General features: G+C 39.5%; 1 protein-coding gene across 12 annotated transcripts in view; it reads right to left on the minus strand.

Annotated features, from left to right (window-relative positions):
• The window catches only part of ENOX2 (ecto-NOX disulfide-thiol exchanger 2), a 291,413-nt gene that overhangs the window by 77,002 nt on the left and 195,185 nt on the right, over window positions 1-19,226 (minus strand). For all 12 annotated transcript variants that reach the window (XM_044937251.2, XM_025276941.3, XM_025276944.3 and 9 more), the window contains one exon: window positions 9,436-9,570. In XM_044937251.2, coding sequence (XP_044793186.1) covers window positions 9,436-9,532 — 97 coding nt within the window. In that variant the 5' untranslated portion in view covers window positions 9,533-9,570. The remainder of the gene's footprint in view (window positions 1-9,435; window positions 9,571-19,226) is intronic.

Below are 19,226 nucleotides of genomic sequence, written 5' to 3' on the forward strand. Positions count from 1 at the left end.
AGGGTTTAGTCACTTGCCCAATGTTACACAGCCAGTAACCGAGACAAGACCTAGGATTCAAATCCAGATCGGTTTAACTCTAATGCTCTTAACTACTGCACCACCTCTCAGTGTACTATGGCAACTGTTTTCATGAATTAGTTTAATTACAGGTATAAGGTGAAACAGGTATGCTGAAAAACATGGTAGATGAATAACAAAATGTTTCTGTATAATTCTTTTTTCCAAGTGTGGTGGATTGAAGGTGGATACAAAATTCTTTGATTCCCCTTCTGTCAAGAGGTGAGGTCTATGTCCCATCCCCTTGAGGATCTGGATGGGTTCTAGAACTGCTTTGACCAACAGAATATGGCAGAAGGGATGTGGTGCACGTTTTCAGGACCAGGCCTCAAGAGACAGAAAATGTTTACTTGTCTCTGGGAATACTTGCTATGGGAGCTTCAGTCACAATGTAACAAGTCTGACTACCATGCTGGAGAGACCATGTGGAGAGGGTCCTAGTGTAAATGGGAAGGAAGGATCCACCTGAGCCTAGTGTTTTATCTGTCCCCGCCAAGGTGCCATGCTTCTCAGGTGGCTCAGCAGTAAAGAATCCACTGGCTAATGCAGGACACGCTGGAGAAGTGACCTTGATCCCTGGGTCGGGAAGATCCCCTGGAGGAGGAAATGGCAACCCACAGTATTCTCATCTGGAAAATTCCATGGACAGAGGAGCCTGGCAGGTTACCATCCATGGGGTCACAAAGAGTTGGACAAACATTAGTCTACTCTGCTTTTCACAAAGTCCATGGGTCCGCAGGAAGAAAACAATACTTTTTGTGAGAATAAACTCTGTTTTCTACCTATCCAACCTGCAGAATCCTTCAAATGTTCCTGTCCAAAAGGCTTTCTTAAAGTTGCTTATCTCCACAGCCAAAATTTCCTGTTGACATATTCAATATATGTATTGTCACAGTGTTAGATGATTTAGAGGCCTTTGTTCTACATCCAAAGTCTCAACTGACTTTCACTGCGGTAATGATTTGGGGAAAGAAAGTAGCATTTTTGAGAGTTGTATTTCAAACACAATGCTGGATGGTTTCTGAAACAGAATTATCTCATTTAACCCCCACAATTTAGAGGGATAAACTGGAGGCCAGAGAGAGGTGACTGGCCCAAGGTGGCATCCTTAGAGGGCTCAAGGGAAGGGTTCAGCCCTGGGTCTGGCCCATTCTTTCTCCAAGCACCATCCTGTATGCTCTATAACCAGAGAGACTCGAGATGGACTGGAGGGGGCTATCTTACAGCAACAAAGCTAATTAAGGCCAGAAAACACAACTTTGTGGCTAGGGAAGTTGGGATTATCTTAAGAGAAGAATACTGAAGGAACCAATAAAAATAAATAAATAAATCTAAAGTCTCAACTTTGACTTACAGGTGAAGTTGGAATTGTAGCAATGTATGAACTCAAGATAGGCAGATATAGGAGCTGGGGTATTTACTACCCTGCTTGCTTTTTCAGAACTGGACCCTGGTTCTGGCTGGCTGGAGGCCCCTCTCTGCCCTCAGAAAGATGACTTCTCCCCACCCAAGTCCCCCTAGATCCATTAAAGGCATTTCTAGTCGTTTAGGTATTCCAGAGACCCTTGATCACAAGGAGGTGGTCTGTATGCACAAAAAAACCACTGAAATGCAACTATGGATTAGTCTAAAATCAGTGTTCCAAATAGGATCCAATTATATATGCATAATTAAGCTATTTTATAGAAAATTGTGATTCCAATTCAGGTATACATTTATGGTACATTATTGCTATCTCTTTATTTTTTATTTTTCTTTTAAATTTTATTTTATTTTTAAACTTGACATAACTGTATTAGTTTTGCCAAATATCAAAATGAATCCACCACAGGTATACATGTGTTCCCCATCCTGAACCCTCCTCCCTCCTCCCTCCCCATTCCATCCCTCTGGGTCATCCCAGTGCACCAACCCCAAGCATCCAGTATCGTGCTTTGAACCTGGACTGGCAACTCGTTTCATACATGATATTTTACCTGTTTCAATGCCATTCTCCCAAATCTTCCCACCCTCTCCCTCTCTCACAGAGTCCATAAGACTGTTCTATACATCAGTGTCTCTTTTGCTGTCTCGTACACAGGGTTATTGTTACCATCTTTCTAAATTCCATATATATGCGTTAGTATACTGTATTGGTGTTTTTCTTTCTGGCTTACTTCACTCTGTAGACTTCCTACAAAATTCATTAGGAAATGAATTACACCTGGGTACTGAGAAATTTTAACTCACTACAGTCCTGACTGCCTCCTCTCTACACAGATCCTTGAAAAAATTTTACAGACAGACAACCTGAAGAGGGAACACAGATTTATAAGGACAGCTTGGCTAAGTTGTGAGAAGATCTTGACCTTACAACGAGCCATCTTGGAAATTTCTAAGTTTTTGCACAGGGACTCTGAAATTCTACCAAAAATCTGTCCTGCTTCTCCAGAAGATCATCAAAACCCCTGCTTCAGGCTAGTTGGAAAGCTGAGACAGGGCCTGGTTCGTGTTGTACATGAACAATGTACAATGACAAACGAGGCAGTAAGCTGGGCTTTGTGGTATAATTTCATCTCATAAAGACTCCCCTTAATAAATATCAACTTTGATCCCAAATTTCAACCAATGAAGCTTTATTTCTTTAGTATAAGTTTTTGCAATTATCTATCTTTATAGCCCACCTTCCCCCTATTCCTTCCTATTTTGTTCTTTGTGTTCTTGTTAGAACATTTGGCAGATTTAGGGATGCTGTGAACACCTTTGGGAAGGCATTAGGGAGGACATTTCACACCTCATCTTTGGTTCCTAGATTTCTGGATTTTAGAGATGAATAAAATAAAAGCATATACATCTATATATTTAAGGTTGCCAACCTCTTAATTTGCCAAGAAAAGACATGGAGAAAAATAACAAAAACTAACCATGTACCATTTTGCAATTCATAAAAGACAGAACATTTAAAAACCAAAAATATAGGAAATCTATAATCTCTGAATAAAAAATAGTCCTTTCAATTGAGCAAATACAGCTTCATGAAAAATACACTATATTCTTAGCTTCTACACTTTGCATCAGACTAAGGAATGCAGAATCAACTGGTCCTGGGTAACATCCCAGTGTGTGGGCTTTGGAGATGGCTCAACTATCTTAGTGTGCACCACTATATATGAAGATTTCTATGAAAAAATCCTTTCAGAACTAGAGTGTCAAACACAGATACACATGTGTTAAGTGACATGAAAAGTTTGACTTCTCCTGAGGATTGGTATATTTTTTCTACAGGGAAATGCAAATTATATAACTGATCAGGTTTCCCTTTTGTTTTGGCTGCTGCTGCTGCTGCTGCTAAGTAGCTTCAGTCGTGTCTGACTCTGTGCGACCCCGTAGACGGCAGCCCACCAGGTTCCCCCGTCCCTGGGATTCTCCAGGCAAGAACAATGAAGTGGGTTGCCATTTCCTTCTCCAATGCATGGAAGTGAAAGGGAAGTCGTTCAGTCGTGTCCGACTCCTAGTGACCCCATGGACTGCAGCCCACCAGGCTCCTCCGTCCGAGGGACTTTCCAGGCAAGAGTACTGGAGTGGGGTGCCATTGCCTTTGTTTTGGCTACCTGGTCACAAGTGCAGCTCCCCTTTAGAAACTGAGTGGGATTCTATGACCTATATATCTGAATTCTAATTAACCTCCCTACATGGCCTTCACCTTCTACTCTCATTTATATTTTCCCAGATGATGGTTTATTTTACTTGTAATTTTTCTCTTTAATTGTAATCTTTTTTATAAGCTGCCTCAAATGTTTCATGGAATGGGGTGATGGAAATCAATTCAGGATTTAACAATTGTTCCCATACTGTATAATCTTGCATACCTTCCAGTCATTGGTGTCCTATTTCCTCTACCTGGACTGTTGTTAGTTCCTTGTCTTTTTCACCTGACATTTAACTATATATCCCTGAACACTGAGCTCAAATGTTGTCCCTTCTATGAAACTTCCCTGATCACCACTACCCACCTAACACCTCCTCCATTCCACCCTGGATGAAACAAAACTTTTCCATATGTATCTACTATGACACTTGCTTCATTGTAGTGCAGTGATACAGACTTTGCTGCCTCTGCCACTGGATTCTGAGCTCAAAGGCAATGACCGAAGAATTGATGCTTTTGAACTGTGGTGTTGGAGAAGATTCTTGAGAGTCCCTTGGACTGCAAGGAGATCCAACCAGTCCATCCTAAAGGAAATCAGTTCTGAATATTCATTGGAAGGACTGATGCTGAAGCTGAAACTCCGATACTTTGGCCACCTGATACAAAGAACTGACTCATTTGAAAAGACCCTGATGCTGGGAAAGATTGAAGGCAGGAGGAGAAGTGGACGACAGAGAATGAGGTGGTTGGATGGTATCACTGACTCAATGGACATAAGTTTGAGTAAACTCTGGGAGTTGGTGATGGACAAGGAGGCCTGGCATGCTTCAGTCCATGGGGTCACAGAGAGTCGGACACGACTGAGCGACTAAACTGAACTGAACTGAGGGCTTCTCACATACAGCAGGCCTCAATAAATATTTCTTGTATGAATGAATACATAAACCATCACACTTTACTGGATTCTTCATAATAGTTTCCCTGGGAAATCTTGAGAGTACCATCACTTGGTAGGGTTCAAGCTTGTTTCTGAGAGACATTGGTTCTGTTTGGTATATTGGTTTATATATCATTGGCTCTTGGTGAAGTGTCCACCATGATGATGAATAGTGCTCTCCTTTCTCGGAATCTCAACCTTATCTGCCACTGAAGGCACATTCTAATTTGTGGAAAATATTAAAATAATAGAAACCCAAGTCTGGGCCTCCTTGAGGAGCTTGGAACACAGTGATCTATCATGTGTCACGCATCTTCATTCTTTCTTTCTGTTCTCATCAGAGTTTGCCTGCTATGTCCAGTGAGAACCTCTTCCTTACGAATGACAGTTTTCATAGATGGGCTGGGTCTTGCTCTGGGAATAAGGTCCATAGTCCACATTTTCCAACATCTCTCATTATGGAAGAGGCATAGTCAATACAGTGGAGACACCATAATGAGGGACACTTCTTCTTTGGGACTTCACAGGCTCCATTTGGTTGCTAAGGATATTTTAATTTAGGGGAAAATAAAGGAAGCAACACACAGTATTCAGCGAGTACCCTTTAAATGGTCCATTCTTGGATTCATCCGGGATGACAGGCAGAACAATGTTCCTTAAGAAGGCAGCTCGACTCTTTTTGGTGCCTCCCTTCATGTGAAAACTAACATTAATCTTATTTGACCAGCTTGGAAAAGCAAATGCTCTTGCAGGAAAGACAGGCGCTGGACAGAGGGGACCTTCTAATCTGCCATCATTGTGGATTAACTTTATCGAACAACAGTTGTCCAAAAAACACCATGTTAGATGAAAGGGAGCTCCACACCAAACCCCAGAGATGGCCTGTCTCTGTTCCCCATCCAATGAATGTAATAAGCTAGACATTGCCCTGATAACAGGTATGTGTCCAAGAGACTCAGCATCCATGACAGTGTGGATTTGAACTCTCTGGGGGACGTCAAGAAAGCTTATGTATCATTTGTTTTTCATCATTGACAAAGCCTTTTCTATTGTCAGAGATAGGCCAGATGAGACAGTTCTGTATGGCTCATTTGCTGCCTGTTCCATTGTAAGGAATTTGGGGCAGTAGGAAGAGGAGTAGGGGGATGTTTTATCCCATTCAGTTAAAATATTATATAAAAATATGGCAGCCCCCCTATTTCCCAGACTCTAACAAGAAGATGGGTAGGCAGCATTGGAGTGTAGTGCCCACCTTCTACTTCTCTGGACACCCCCTACCAGATGTACAGGGAGCAGTCATCACCACTGTCAGACACATACTGTTCTCTTTACCTGCCACTGTGCAGTGCTTCTCCAGGGACAAATGTGCCTCTGCATTCCTCATACTTCGTTGATGTTAAGAACAGAAATAAGTCATAATTCAACTTTTTTTTGTGAGTCATCTATCAGATGTGAACTTGAAATAATAATAATAATCATAGCTGACTTCATTGAGGAATTACTGTGAGTCAGGCATCATTCTAAGACTTTACATTACATGTATTAACTCAGTAATCCTCATGACAATGCTGAGTCATAGGTGCTTTATTATTCTGTTTGACAAATGGAGAAACTGACTCAGAGAGAGGTTAGGTAAATTGTCGAAGGTTACACAGTTACTTAATGGCAGAGCAGGGATTTATCTGAACCTAGGCAGTCTATATCCAGGGCCCACATTCTAATCTCAATGATTAAGCCGCTTTCCTAAAATAATACAGAAAGGAGGAAAAAATCACTTTACATACAATCGAAGTGATTTTACACATAATTTTACAAAGTATGTCACAGTTTAGCACTATTGCCCCATATACATTTAAGAGAGGGGCACTGCTGCTGCTGCTGCTGCTGCTGCTAAGTCGCTTCAGTCGTGTCTGACTCTGTGCGACCCCATAGATGGCAGCCCACCAGGCTCCCCCGTCCCTGGGATTCTCTGGGCAAGAACACTGGAGTGAGTTGCCATTTCCTTCTCCAATGCATGAAAGTGAAAAGTGAAAGTGAAGTCGCTCAGTTGTGTCCGACTCCTAGAGACCCCATGGACTGCAGCCTACCAGGCTTCTCCATCCATGGGATTTTCCAGGCAAGACTACTGGAGTGGGGTGCCATTGCCTTCTCCGAAAATAATACAGAAAGGAGAAAAAAATCACTTCACATATAATTGAAGTGATTTTACACATAGCTTTACAAAGTGTATCTCAGTTTAGCACTATTGCCCCATATACATTTAAGAGAGGGGCACTACTGAACTAAATACCAGTATTTCTAAGACAGTTTTCCAAAACTTTCCTTGGAGCATAGTGAAATGATCACTGAATCACAAGGTTAAAGGGGACCCTAAGAAGCCATTTTTTCATAGTCCTTAAGAAAACAAGTGGAGGGCAAAGGAGCTTGAAGTAGAAATTAAAATCACTCTTGAGGTTACAAATGTCTAGTTGGGGTGGATGTGAGGAACACTCAGTAGAGCCAACATCGGCTCCCTAGCAGCCAAGTACTTTTCAATGTAAATGGCAGCTTAGTAGCCATTTGAAGGAAGTATGTTAGTATTTCCTTTATCTTAAATAACATGTAAAATGACTAATAGCAATAATAATGACACTAGTTAAACCTTCATTGAGTGCTTATTACATACCAAGCATTGCGCTAAGTATATTATTTAGCCTTCACAGCAATCCTATGAGGTACATACTATAACCATCTCCATTTTACAGATGAGAAAACTGAGATACAAATAGGTCAAATAACTTGCTCAAGGTCATGTAGCTAGAAAGTGGCAAAGCCAGGATTTAACACAAGCTGTTGGTCCTTGCAACCTGTGTTATTAAATAATAAGCAAGGTACTGTTTCTGCAGAAATAGCCATCGAGCTACTGTTAGGAAAACAATCCCAATTTTCTAGGCTTAACATTGACCCAAGCACAAGCGTTGGGCCTGTAACAGTGATTTGGATGACCTTTTTACTCTCAAAGCTAGGCCTTTTTTGTTGTTCCACATTGTAGATAGCTGGCTAAGCACTGAAGATTACTTTGTGAGCGCAGATTTATGTTTAGATGTGGTAATTTACAAATAATCTGATATAAGCTAATGTTTAGTTACCTTGATATCAGAGCAGATCTGGCCTCAAGATATTTTTGAAGATATATACCCATACAGCTCAGACTTCCATGAACTGGTAATATTTAAGCCAAATCAGATGATCTAGTTGCTCTAGACTATGAGATTGTGATTCAGGACCACTGTATATAAAGCTATAATACATGAAATTTTAGTTTAAATTCTATTATAATGAAATAAGAAAGAAAAACGAAACAAAAAACCCACTACTCCTTTAGGAAATGTTTATGAGAAGTATATTAATTTTGATTTTTAAATGGCCAACGTTTTGGAGCACTGACTGTGTGTCAGGCATTGTCGAAGTATGATTTAATTCTCACAACAACCCTACGTGCATCACTCTAGATTTGTTTCTCAACTTTAATGAGCTTATGAATCACGTGGGGATCATGGGAAAATTCAGGTTTGATTCAGTAGGTTTAGGCTGTGGCCTAAGATTCTGGAATTCTTAACAGCTTCCAGGTTATGTGGACCACACTTTGAGTAGCAAGTAATGTAGATTGGCCTTAAGTGAATTTGGAAGATTAATGTTTAGGATGTTTTAAAAGTACTCCAGGATTCGTGATATGGTGATTCTCTAATGTCTTCACAAACCCATTTTAAAAATCAAATTTATATTTCATATATAATTTATAATGATTCAAGAATTTATATTTGCCTACTTGCTAACATTTCTTTGTGACCCTCCAAATCAATACTCGCAGTACTTTCATGGTCATTTAAAGTCATATGCAGAGGCAATACAAGATTTGCCCAAGGCACATTAACAAACCCATTTTAATGGTTAATTGCTCTGACATTCCAGGAAGTTTTTTGTGTCTAAACGAAGCCCTTCAGATGATATGGCATTTTTATTCTGATTTTTATCTTTAGTGGAGATGGAGTTAGTACACAGTGCTCATTCTCTTACAGGTTGCTGCTGCTGCTGCTGGTGCTAAGTCGCTTCAGTCGTGTCCGACTCTGTGCGACTCCATAGACGGCAGCCCACCAGGCTCCGCAGTCCCTGGGATTCTCCAGGCAAGAACACTGGAGTGGGTTGCCATTTCCTTCTCCAATGCATGAAAGTGAAAAGTGAAACTGAAGTCGCTCAGTCGTGTCCGACTCCTAGCGACCTCATTGACTGCAGCCTCCGTCCATGGGATTTTCCAGGCAAGAGTACTGGAGTGGGGTGCCATTGCCTTCTCCACTCTTACAGGTTACTTTGTTTTAAATATTCGAACAGTTATTCAATGTTAACAATAGTATTTGGGTTATTTCTCACCATCTCCTGTCTTTTCCTTTAGGAACCTAAGATTTTGGGGATGTCTAAGTTCTCATTCTAGCTCCACATTTATTTGTTTCACTTAAGAAATGTATAAAATTAGACAAACTATAATTCCTTGCTGAATTCTCTTGTACTTTTATTTCAGTGAACTACTTCAATGTTCAGTGACCATATCCTGCATCTGATATAGCCCTAGCTTGACCATAGTGCAATCGGGAGTACACTAGTAACTACAGGCCACCCTGTAATTCATGAGCTATAAAGCTCATATTACAAAAATGCACGCTCTAGGCAGAATCTAGTAAATGTCAACTTCAAAATAAGTTGTGTCATACTGTTATATTTATGTTCACATGGTCAATAAAAAGAAACACTTGTGAGGTGATTAAAAATAGCATACCAGGTAAAATTGGTTGTCCAGCAATTCCCAGTGGTGCCATTCCAAGATTATTCATTGCTGTGGCCCATGCAGTTGGATCAGACATAGGTAGAGTCATTGCAGTTGAATCCACATTCAGAGTTCTACTATTATCAGCTAGAAAGAAATGACAAGCAAAATAATTTGTTGTTTTTAGGTTTCAGTATCTGGTTCACTTATCATTGTGAATCTGGCAAACTCTTTACAGAAATGGACTGATGGACAAGTGCTGGATACAGCCTTAATTTCAGCTCTTTACAAGGGTTAAAACAATACAGCTTGAAGTGGCAGGAAGTCATAGAATTGGAACACACAATTTATCAGATAGCATTTTAGTGTTTCTCTCTTTCTCTCTCTCCCTCTACTCTTCCCCTCCTTCCTTCCTTCACTCCTTCCTACCTGTTTTAAAGTCAAAGAAAACTTTTTTTTAGAGCAGTTTTAGGCTCACAGTGAAAGTGAAAGTGAGAGAAAAGTACAGAGATTACACATATAGCTCCACCCCCACACATGCACTGCCTCCCCCATTATCAATATCCCTCACCAGAGTGCTTCATTTGTTACAACTGGTGAATGTATATTGATGCATCATAATCACTCAAAAGCCATAGTTTACATTAGGCTTCAGTTTGGTGTTTTACATTCTACAGGTTTTGAAAAATTTATAACATATAGCCATATCACACAGGGTAATTTCACTGCCCTAAAATTCCTTTGTGCTCTGCTATTCATCCTTGTCCTCTCCCCCAACCCCAGCAATCACTGATCTTTTACCATCTCAACAGTTTTGCTTTTTCTAGATTGTCATATACTTGGAATCATACAGTATGTAGCCTTTTCAAATTGGCTTTTTTCACTTAGTCTTATGTATTTAAGTTTACTCCAAGTCTTTTCATGGCTCCATAGCTCATTTGTCTTTAGTGCTGAATAATATTTCATTGTCTGGATATACCAGCATTTATCTTTTTACCTACTGAAGGACACTGTGGTTACTTCAAAGTTTTGGCAATTATGAATAAAACGGCTATAAATATTTGTGTACACATTTTGTGTGAACATAAGTTTTCAACTCCTTTGGGTAACCACCAAAGGAATGCAATCACTGGACCCTATGGTAAGAACATATGTGGTTTTATAAGTCTTCAGTGCACGTGTACCCCAGTGTTCATCACAACACTGTTTACAATAGCTAGGACATGGAAGCAACCTAGATGTCCATTGGCAGATGAATGGATAAGAAACTTGTGGTACATATACACAATGGAATATTACTCAGCTATTAAAAAGAACATGTTTGAGTCAGTTCTAATGAGGTGGATGAAACTGGAGCCTAATATACAGAATTAAGTAAGTCAGAAAGAAAAACACCAATACCGTATATTAATGCATATATATGGAATTTAGAAAGATGGTGACGACGACCTTATATACGAGACAGGAAAAGAGACACAGATATAAAGAACAGACTTTTGGACTCTGTGGGAGAAGGCAAGGGTGGGATGATCTGAGAGAATAGCATTGAAACATGTATATTACCATATGTGAAAGAGATGACCAGTCCAAGTTCGATGCATGAAACAGGGCACTCAAAGCTGGTGCACCGGGACAACCCAGAGGGATGGGATGGGGAGGGAGGTGGGAGGGGTGTTTGGGACGGGGGGACACATATACACCTGTGGCTGATTCATGTCAATATATGGCAAAACCCACCAAAATATTGTAAAGTAATTAGCTTCCAATTAAAATTAATTAATTTTTAAAAAACGAAGTCATCAGTGCTTCTTCCAAAGTACTTGTACCATTTTGCATCCCCACCTCCAGTAAATGAAAGTTCCTATTGATCCACATCATCATCAGTATTCAGTGTTATCAGTATTCTGGATTTTTGCCATTCTAATAGGTTTGTGGTGGTATTTTGTTGTTGTTTTAATTTGCATTGCCCTGATGACATATGATGGAAAGCAGTTTTTCAATATCCTTATTCACCATCCATACATTTTCTTTGATGAGGTGGGGGTGGAACTTCCCTTGTAGCTCAGTTGGTAAAGAATCTGCCTGCAGTGCAGGTGACCTGGGTTCAATCCCCGGGTTGGGAAGATCCCCTGGAGAAGGAAATGGCAACCCACTCCAGTATCCTTGCCTGGAAAATCTCATGGACAGAGGAGCTTGGTGTGCTACGGTCCATGGGGTTGCAAAGAGTCGGGCACGACTGAGCAACTAACACACTTACTATATGAGTCACTGGTCTATTTTTCAATCAGGTTGTTTGTTTTACTATTGTTGAATTTTAAGAGTTCCTTGTATATTTTAGATAATAGTCCTTTATCAGGTATGTATTTTGTAAATACTTTCTTCAAGTCTATGGCTTGTTTTCTCAATCTCTTGACATTGTCTTTCACAAAGTTTTTAATTTTAATGAAGTTTAGGTGACCAGAAATTTCCTTCATGGATCATAATTTTGGTGTTATAGTTAAACAGTTATACCCATATCCAAGGTGTCATCTAGGTCTTCTCTTATGTTGTCTTCTAGGAGTTTTATAGTTTTGCCTGTTACATTTTGGTCTATGATCCATTTTGAGTTAGTTTTGTGATGGGTATAAAATTTGTATGTAGATTCATTTTTTTGCATGTGGATGTCCAGTTGTTTCAGCACATTTGTTGAAGACACTACCTTTGCTCCATTCATCAAAGATCTGTTGATTCTATTCATGTGGGTATATTTCTGGGCTCTCTATTCTGTTTCATTGATCTATTTGTCTATTCTTTCACCAATGCCACACTGTCTTGATTACTGTAGCTTTGTAGTAAGTCTTAAAGTTGTGTAGCATCAGTTTTCCAACTTTGTTCTTCTTCTTCAATACTGTGTTGGCTATTCTGATCAGGTCTTTTACCTCTCCATAAACTTTAGAATCAATTTTTTTTCATATCCACAAAATAACTTGCTTGGGTTTTGATTGAAATTGCATTGAATCAAGTTGGGAAAACCCGATATCTTGACAGTATTGAGTCTTCCTATCTATGTCGTACTGGAGAAGATTTTTGAGAGCCCCTTGGACTGCAAGGAAATCAAACCAGTCAATTGTAAAGGAATTCAACCCTGAATATTCATTGGAATGACTGATGCACCAATACTTTGGCCACCTGATGCACAGAGCCGACTCACTTGAAAAGACCTTGATGCTGGGAAAGATTGAAGGTGGGAGGAGAAGGGGATGACGGAGGATGTGATGGTTGGATGGCATCACCAATTCGATGCACATGAGTTTGAGCAAGCTCTGGGAGTTGGTGATGGACAGGGAAGCCTGGTGTGCTTCAGTCCATGGGGTCTCAGAGTCAGACATGACTGAACTGAACTGAACAAGACACTTAGTATCATTTTAAATAATATTATACTATACTAATTATTACTATTATTATTATTAAGGGAAGATATGAGAGAGGATTGTACTGCTTATATTAATATTAGAATTCTGCATGTCTTCTTCCAGCATGGAATGAATGGTCTATAGGGAAAGATACTGGATAGCTTCTTTCCCTCTAAAGCTTCAGAGCATTGCTTTCCATTATTTTAATGAACTCAAATAGCAGACACACTCACATTCAAAGGTTAGTACTTAGTGACTGAACAACAACAAAATCCATGACCATGAAATATCTATTTCTTCTTTGATTTTTGAACCAGCATTTTTTAGTTCTCTGAGTTTTTCTTTTCAAGTGTACACAGCACAGGAGCTTGGAATAATTAAGACATTTCCCATTCTTCTCATAGTCTAGTTGCAAATGATTACTTCATCAGCTTCCATCCAAACTACTCATGCTTGCAAACCAAGAAAAACCACCCAAGGGCTTCTACAGCACCATGGAAAGGAAAAAATATATTCCTAATGGAATTTCACATCTTTGAGGCAGTACTATTGAGTTGGACACACCATTAACAAACATAAACTTAGCCAATTGAGTATTTCGGGTGTTAGGATAGCAGAGTACAAGTAGATAGGAGACAGTCCCTGCCCTTAAAGGTTATACAATCTAATTGAAGAGACTGATGATGATAGTGTTGATTACTACTATTATCACTATTATTACTATTATCACCACCTCTATCTATTACTGGACTTCCCTGGTGGCTCAGACGGTAAAGCATCTGTCTACAATGCGGGAGACCCGGGTTCGAGCCCTGGGCTGGGAAGATCCCCTGGAGAAGGAAATGGCAATCCACTCCAGTCCTATTGCCTGGAAAATCCCATGGACAGAGGAGCCTGGTAGGATACAGTCTATGGGGTCGCAAAGAGTCGGACACAACTGAGCGACTTCACTTCACTACACTTTATCCATTACTGCCACCATCAAACACTTGCCATATGTTAGGTAAAGCTCTTGGCATGCAGTGTTTTCATTTAACTTTCAAAACAACCCAATGAGATAAGGGCTCTTTATAACTCCATTTAATACATGAGAGGCTTTGAAGACTTACATATGTAGTTCAAGGTCACACAGGATGTATACTTTTAGGCACCATGCTTTGGTATCTCCAAGTAAACAATTAGGAAACAGTGAAAGACTCAAATGGTATAGACTAGGAATGTTATTGAAGTTTAAGGAACGCTTTTAGGAGAAGACAGGATTTGAAACAATGGGCAAGATTTCTATATAATATGTCTTGAATTATGGGTAGTTATTAAATAGGTAAAGAAGAGGGGGTAAGACATTCCAGAGCAGGGATGACAAGTAAGCAAAGATGTTGAAGTGGATGATACATGCATATGCATGTATATATTGCACAGTTGGGAGAGATATAGTTGTAAGTCACCTGAGCACAAAACGTCTTTTATTTTGGTAAATTTCCCTCTGACTACTGATATGCATTAAAAAAGAAACCTTTCCATTGCTTTCCTCCTACCTCCCAGTATGCACTCCTGCCAATTACACCCCAGAAGGCAACTCTTTCCTAATAGTAGCTTGCTAACATTCGTCCATCACATCCTTCCAACCTGGCAATATGAGGGATGAACCATGACTGGGTTATTTACACAAGTGCTATTTTGGACAATGATTGGTCATTAGAAGTAAATGCATGTGGCCAAAAACATAATTTCTGAAATGCTAGTTTTTATTATTCTTCTAGACAGACTGCCTATGCTTCCCCTCCATAAACCACTCCCTGCCCCCAAGAGTGATTGATGGCCCTAAGCATTTGTTACTGCAGTCAGACGTTAAATTTCAGAACTGGTGGTTTCTCCATCTGTAGGAGCTCTAGTCCTCACACCCAGTTTTCAGTGTTCTCCTTGAAGGCATACAAGGCTGGAAATAGCCTCCTTGTAAATAAGATCAAGAAAACATGGGCCTCAAATATCCTTTGGGCCAAGAGTTTATATAATGATTATTAGGTTCATCTTGACTCCCAATTACCAACTAGAGGGGCAAGTTTTTAGAGAATGTCATAGCTGGAAGGGACCTTTAGACATTACTGAGTCTACACTTTGATTTTCTATGCTGGCTGTGGAACAACTTAGAGGAAACAGCTAGGTTTAAAAGGACTGAACCCTAATGTGAAAAATATTTTCTTTTGCAGCAGTTTGGGAAATGTATAAGAGAATTAGGAATTATTCTCAATATAGAATTTTGAGATTAAAGAAGAAGAGTTTACAATGTACCTAGCCAAGCCCTGGACTAATTTGGTGGGGGTGGAGGGAGAATGAAGTAAATTATCAGTTTTTTTTTAAAGGACAATACTATATCACTCTTTTCAAAATATATATTAATTCACAGTGCTTGTTAAAACGTTAGCAAGTAGAGTTCCTGTTAGGCTTGTTTACAGTGAACAGATAAGGACGATGCATAATTAACAGTGTTATTTTGCTACAGTGAGCTCAGTTCTTAAATCCTCAAGGAGTTCTGCTTTAAATGCCCTTCTCATCTCCCTCCCTTCCCCCAACACCCATCTCCACCTGTCAAATCCTACTCATTTCTCAAGGATCTTCTCAAATGCCACCAGTCTGTGAAGCCACTTCACTGAAATTAATCACTTCTTCCTATATTTTCTCATAATATTTTATCTAGAATTTGATTTTCATATATTTGCTTATTCTCTCACTTCTCCCCAAACCAAACCAAGCTTTTATTGAGTCTTAGTATATGCCATGTACTGTGCTAGTGACTAGGCCTACAGAAATGAACAAAAGTCATTTATTATTCTGGAAGAACTCACCATACCATGAGAGGCATGACATATAAACAACCAAATACAAATCATTATAATCAGTGCTGTAACCAACTATGAGTAAAGTGCTATAGGAACAAAGATGGAGTAATGAAATCTGTTGGAATGGGTTTGGACATATGTGTTAGGGGTTGAGAGGTAGAGGAGACCAGGACTAGTCAGGGAAGCCTTCACTGGCAAAGAATCATTTGAAAAGAGTCTTTAAAAGGGATAGGATTTTCTCCTAGGTGGTGCATGGAGGATTAGGCTTGAGGAGCATTCCAGGAAGCAAGAACAATGAACATTTACCTCTGCCTTGAATTACAGTTATTGGATATACATTTGTCTTCTGCTAGCCCGCATACTCCTTTAGGTCAAGGGCTGGGTTTGGGGCATCTTTGTTTTCCCATTTCTTATGTTAATGTTTAGTATGGGGTAGGTATTCAAGAAATACTTGAATGAATGAATAAAGAAAATCCAACTGATATTGATTTGGGGCACAATAAGCAATCTATGCAATGACACTCATTTATTATTTGTATACCTTTCCAGAATGATAAATTGCCTTAAAATGGATGGCATAATTGCTAAACTGATTCTCTGTCCAGGACAACTGAATTTATATGTAGGAATTTACTTAAGAGTTATAACCAGGGATAGATACTCCCAACAAATACATCCAGTTTGATCTTATTGGCTATAATCTTTTCCCCATATAGGCACAACCATATATATAAGCAAGATTGTAAGTTTTTACTTTCAAAGAGAAATCCAGATGATCATTTCTGGCAGCAATCTGGATTTAAGGTGTGCATTAACAAAACATGCTGTGCTAAACATCTGTTACAAATCATCACTTAATGGTTGAAAAGTTAAGTCTTGATTAACTTTTCAGACTACAAATGGACATCTAACAATTTTTTTAGGTGTTTTATAAAAGTAGTTCCATGTCACTAAAGGAAGAGATTGCTCATTTTCCCATGAGTCCCACACTCATGGGCAGGAGGCAAGTATATTCAGAAGGTTAAGTGCTAGTGGTTGTCAAATGGTCTTCAAAATGTCTCACCCAAGTCTGTAGATCACATCCTGCTATGCTGGTTCTCTTGTTCTGCTTGTGTGGCAACTCCTCAAGACATCACAAGTTGTAGAGTGGCTATAAATAAGTGTGCCCTAGGTAAGCTGATTGAAGATTAACACTTTGGAACAAGAGTTCATTAGCACCAAAAAAATTTAAAAGACTGGGAAGTGAACACCTACTCTAAGCTGGTATCACCACATAACTATCAAATCACTACTGCCATCTGTTTATTTTTGCATTGTTTATGCTTCACTGATTAAGTACTCAAGTACTGTCAAAGGTATTTGATCTTGAAGACAATGCACACACACACACACACACACACACACAAACATTCTGTGATAACCTCATCCTTTAGTAGAGTTAATTATTTCCAATATTTCCTTTGAAACAAGTTCAGTATATTGCTGCCATTTTGCCAAATATATTTTATTAAGACATAAGCTCTTCTCTGATAATTTACTCTCCTACAATTTTCTTTCTTTTGTTCGGGTTTACATCCATTGTTTTTTATGCTTGCTATAACTTGATTACATGGAGAAGGCAATGGCACCCCACTCCAGTACTCTTGCCTAGAAAAACCCCATGGATGGAGGAGCCTGGTGGGCTGCAGTCCACGAGGTCGCTAAGAGTTGGACAGGACTGAGCGACTTCACTTTCCCTTTTCTTTTTTTTTTTAATTTTATTTTATTTTTAAACCTCAAACACTATATTAGTTTTGCCAAACATCAAAACGAATCCGCCACAGGTATACATGTGCTCCCCATCCTGAACCCTCCTCCCTCCTCCCTCCCCACACCATCTCTCTGGGTCGTCCCAGTGCACCAGCCCCAAGCATCCAGTATCGTGCATCGAACCTGGACTGGCAACTAGTTTCTTACATGATATTACACATGTTTCAATGCCATTCTCCCAAATCTTCCCACCCTCTCCCTCTCCCACAGAGTCCATAAGACTGTTCTATACATCAGTGTCTCTTTTGCTGTCTCGTACACAGGGTTATTGTTACCATCTTTCTAAATTCCATATATATGCGTTAGTATACTGTATTGGTGTTTTTCTTTCTGGCTTACTTCACTCTGTATAATAGGCTCCAGTTTCATCCACCTCATTAGAACTGATTCAAATGTGTTCTTTTTAATGGCTGAGTAGTACTCCATTGTGTATATGTACCACAGCTTTCTTATCCATTCATCTGCTGATGGACATCTAGGTTGCTTCCATGTCCTGGCTATTATAAACAGTGCTGCATGAACATTGGGGTACACATGTCTCTTTCCCTTCTGGTTTCCTCAGTGTGTATGCCCAGCAGTGGGATTGCTGGATCATAAGGCAGTTCTATTTCCAGTTTTTTAAGGAATCTCCACACTGTTCTCCATAGTGGCTGTACTAGTTTGCATTCCCACCAACAGTGTAAGAGGGTTCCTTTTTCTCCACACCCTCTTCAGCATTTATTGCTTGTAGACTTTTGGATCGCAGCCATTCTGACTGGTGTGAAATGGTACCTCATAGTGGTTTTGATTTGCATTTCTCTGATAATGAGTGATGTTGAGCATCTTTTCATGTGTTTGTTAGCCATCTGTATGTCTTCTTTGGAGAAATGTCTATTTAGTTCTTTGGCCCATTTTTTGATTGGGTCATTTATTTTTCTGGAGTTGAGCTGTAGGAGTTGCTTGTATATTCTCGAGATTAGTTGTTTGTCAGTTGCTTCATTTGCTATTATTTTCTCCCATTCTGAAGGCTGCCTTTTCACCTTGCTAATAGTTTCCTTTGTTGTGCAGAAGCTTTTAAGGTTAATTAGGTCCCATTTGTTTATTTTTGCTTTTATTTCCAATATTCTGGGAGGTGGGTCATAGAGGATCCTGCTGTGATGTATGACGGAAAGTGTTTTGCCTATGTTCTCCTCTAGGAGTTTTATAGTTTCTGGTCTTACGTTTAGATCTTTAATCCATTTTGAGTTCATTTTTGTGTACTGTGTTAGAAAGTGGTCTAGTTTCATTCTTTTACACGTGGTTGACCAGATTTCCCAGCGCCACTTGTTAAAGAGATTGTCTTTAATCCATTGTATATTCTTGCCTCCTTTGTCAAAGATAAGGTGTCCATGTGTGTGTGGGTTTATCTCTGGGCTTTCTATTTTGTTCCATTGATCTATATTTCTGTCTTTGTGCCAGTACCATACTGTCTTGATAACTGTGGCTTTGTAGTAGAGCCTGAAGTCAGGTAGGTTGATTCCTCCAGTTCCATTCTTCTTTCTCAAGATTGCTTTGGCTATTCGAGGTTTTTTGTATTTCCATACAAATTGTGAAACTATTTGTTCTAGCTCTGTGAAGAATACCATTGGTAGCCTGATAGGGATTGCATTGAATCTATAAATTGCTTTGGGTAGTATACTCATTTTCACTATATTGATTCTTCCAATCCATGAACACGGTATATTTCTCCATCTATTAGTGTCCTCTTTGATTTCTTTCACCAGTATTTTATAGTTTTCTATATATA

This window comes from Bubalus bubalis, chromosome X (genome assembly GCF_019923935.1).
Source record: "Bubalus bubalis isolate 160015118507 breed Murrah chromosome X, NDDB_SH_1, whole genome shotgun sequence".
NCBI classification, from domain to species: Eukaryota; Metazoa; Chordata; class Mammalia; order Artiodactyla; family Bovidae; genus Bubalus; species Bubalus bubalis.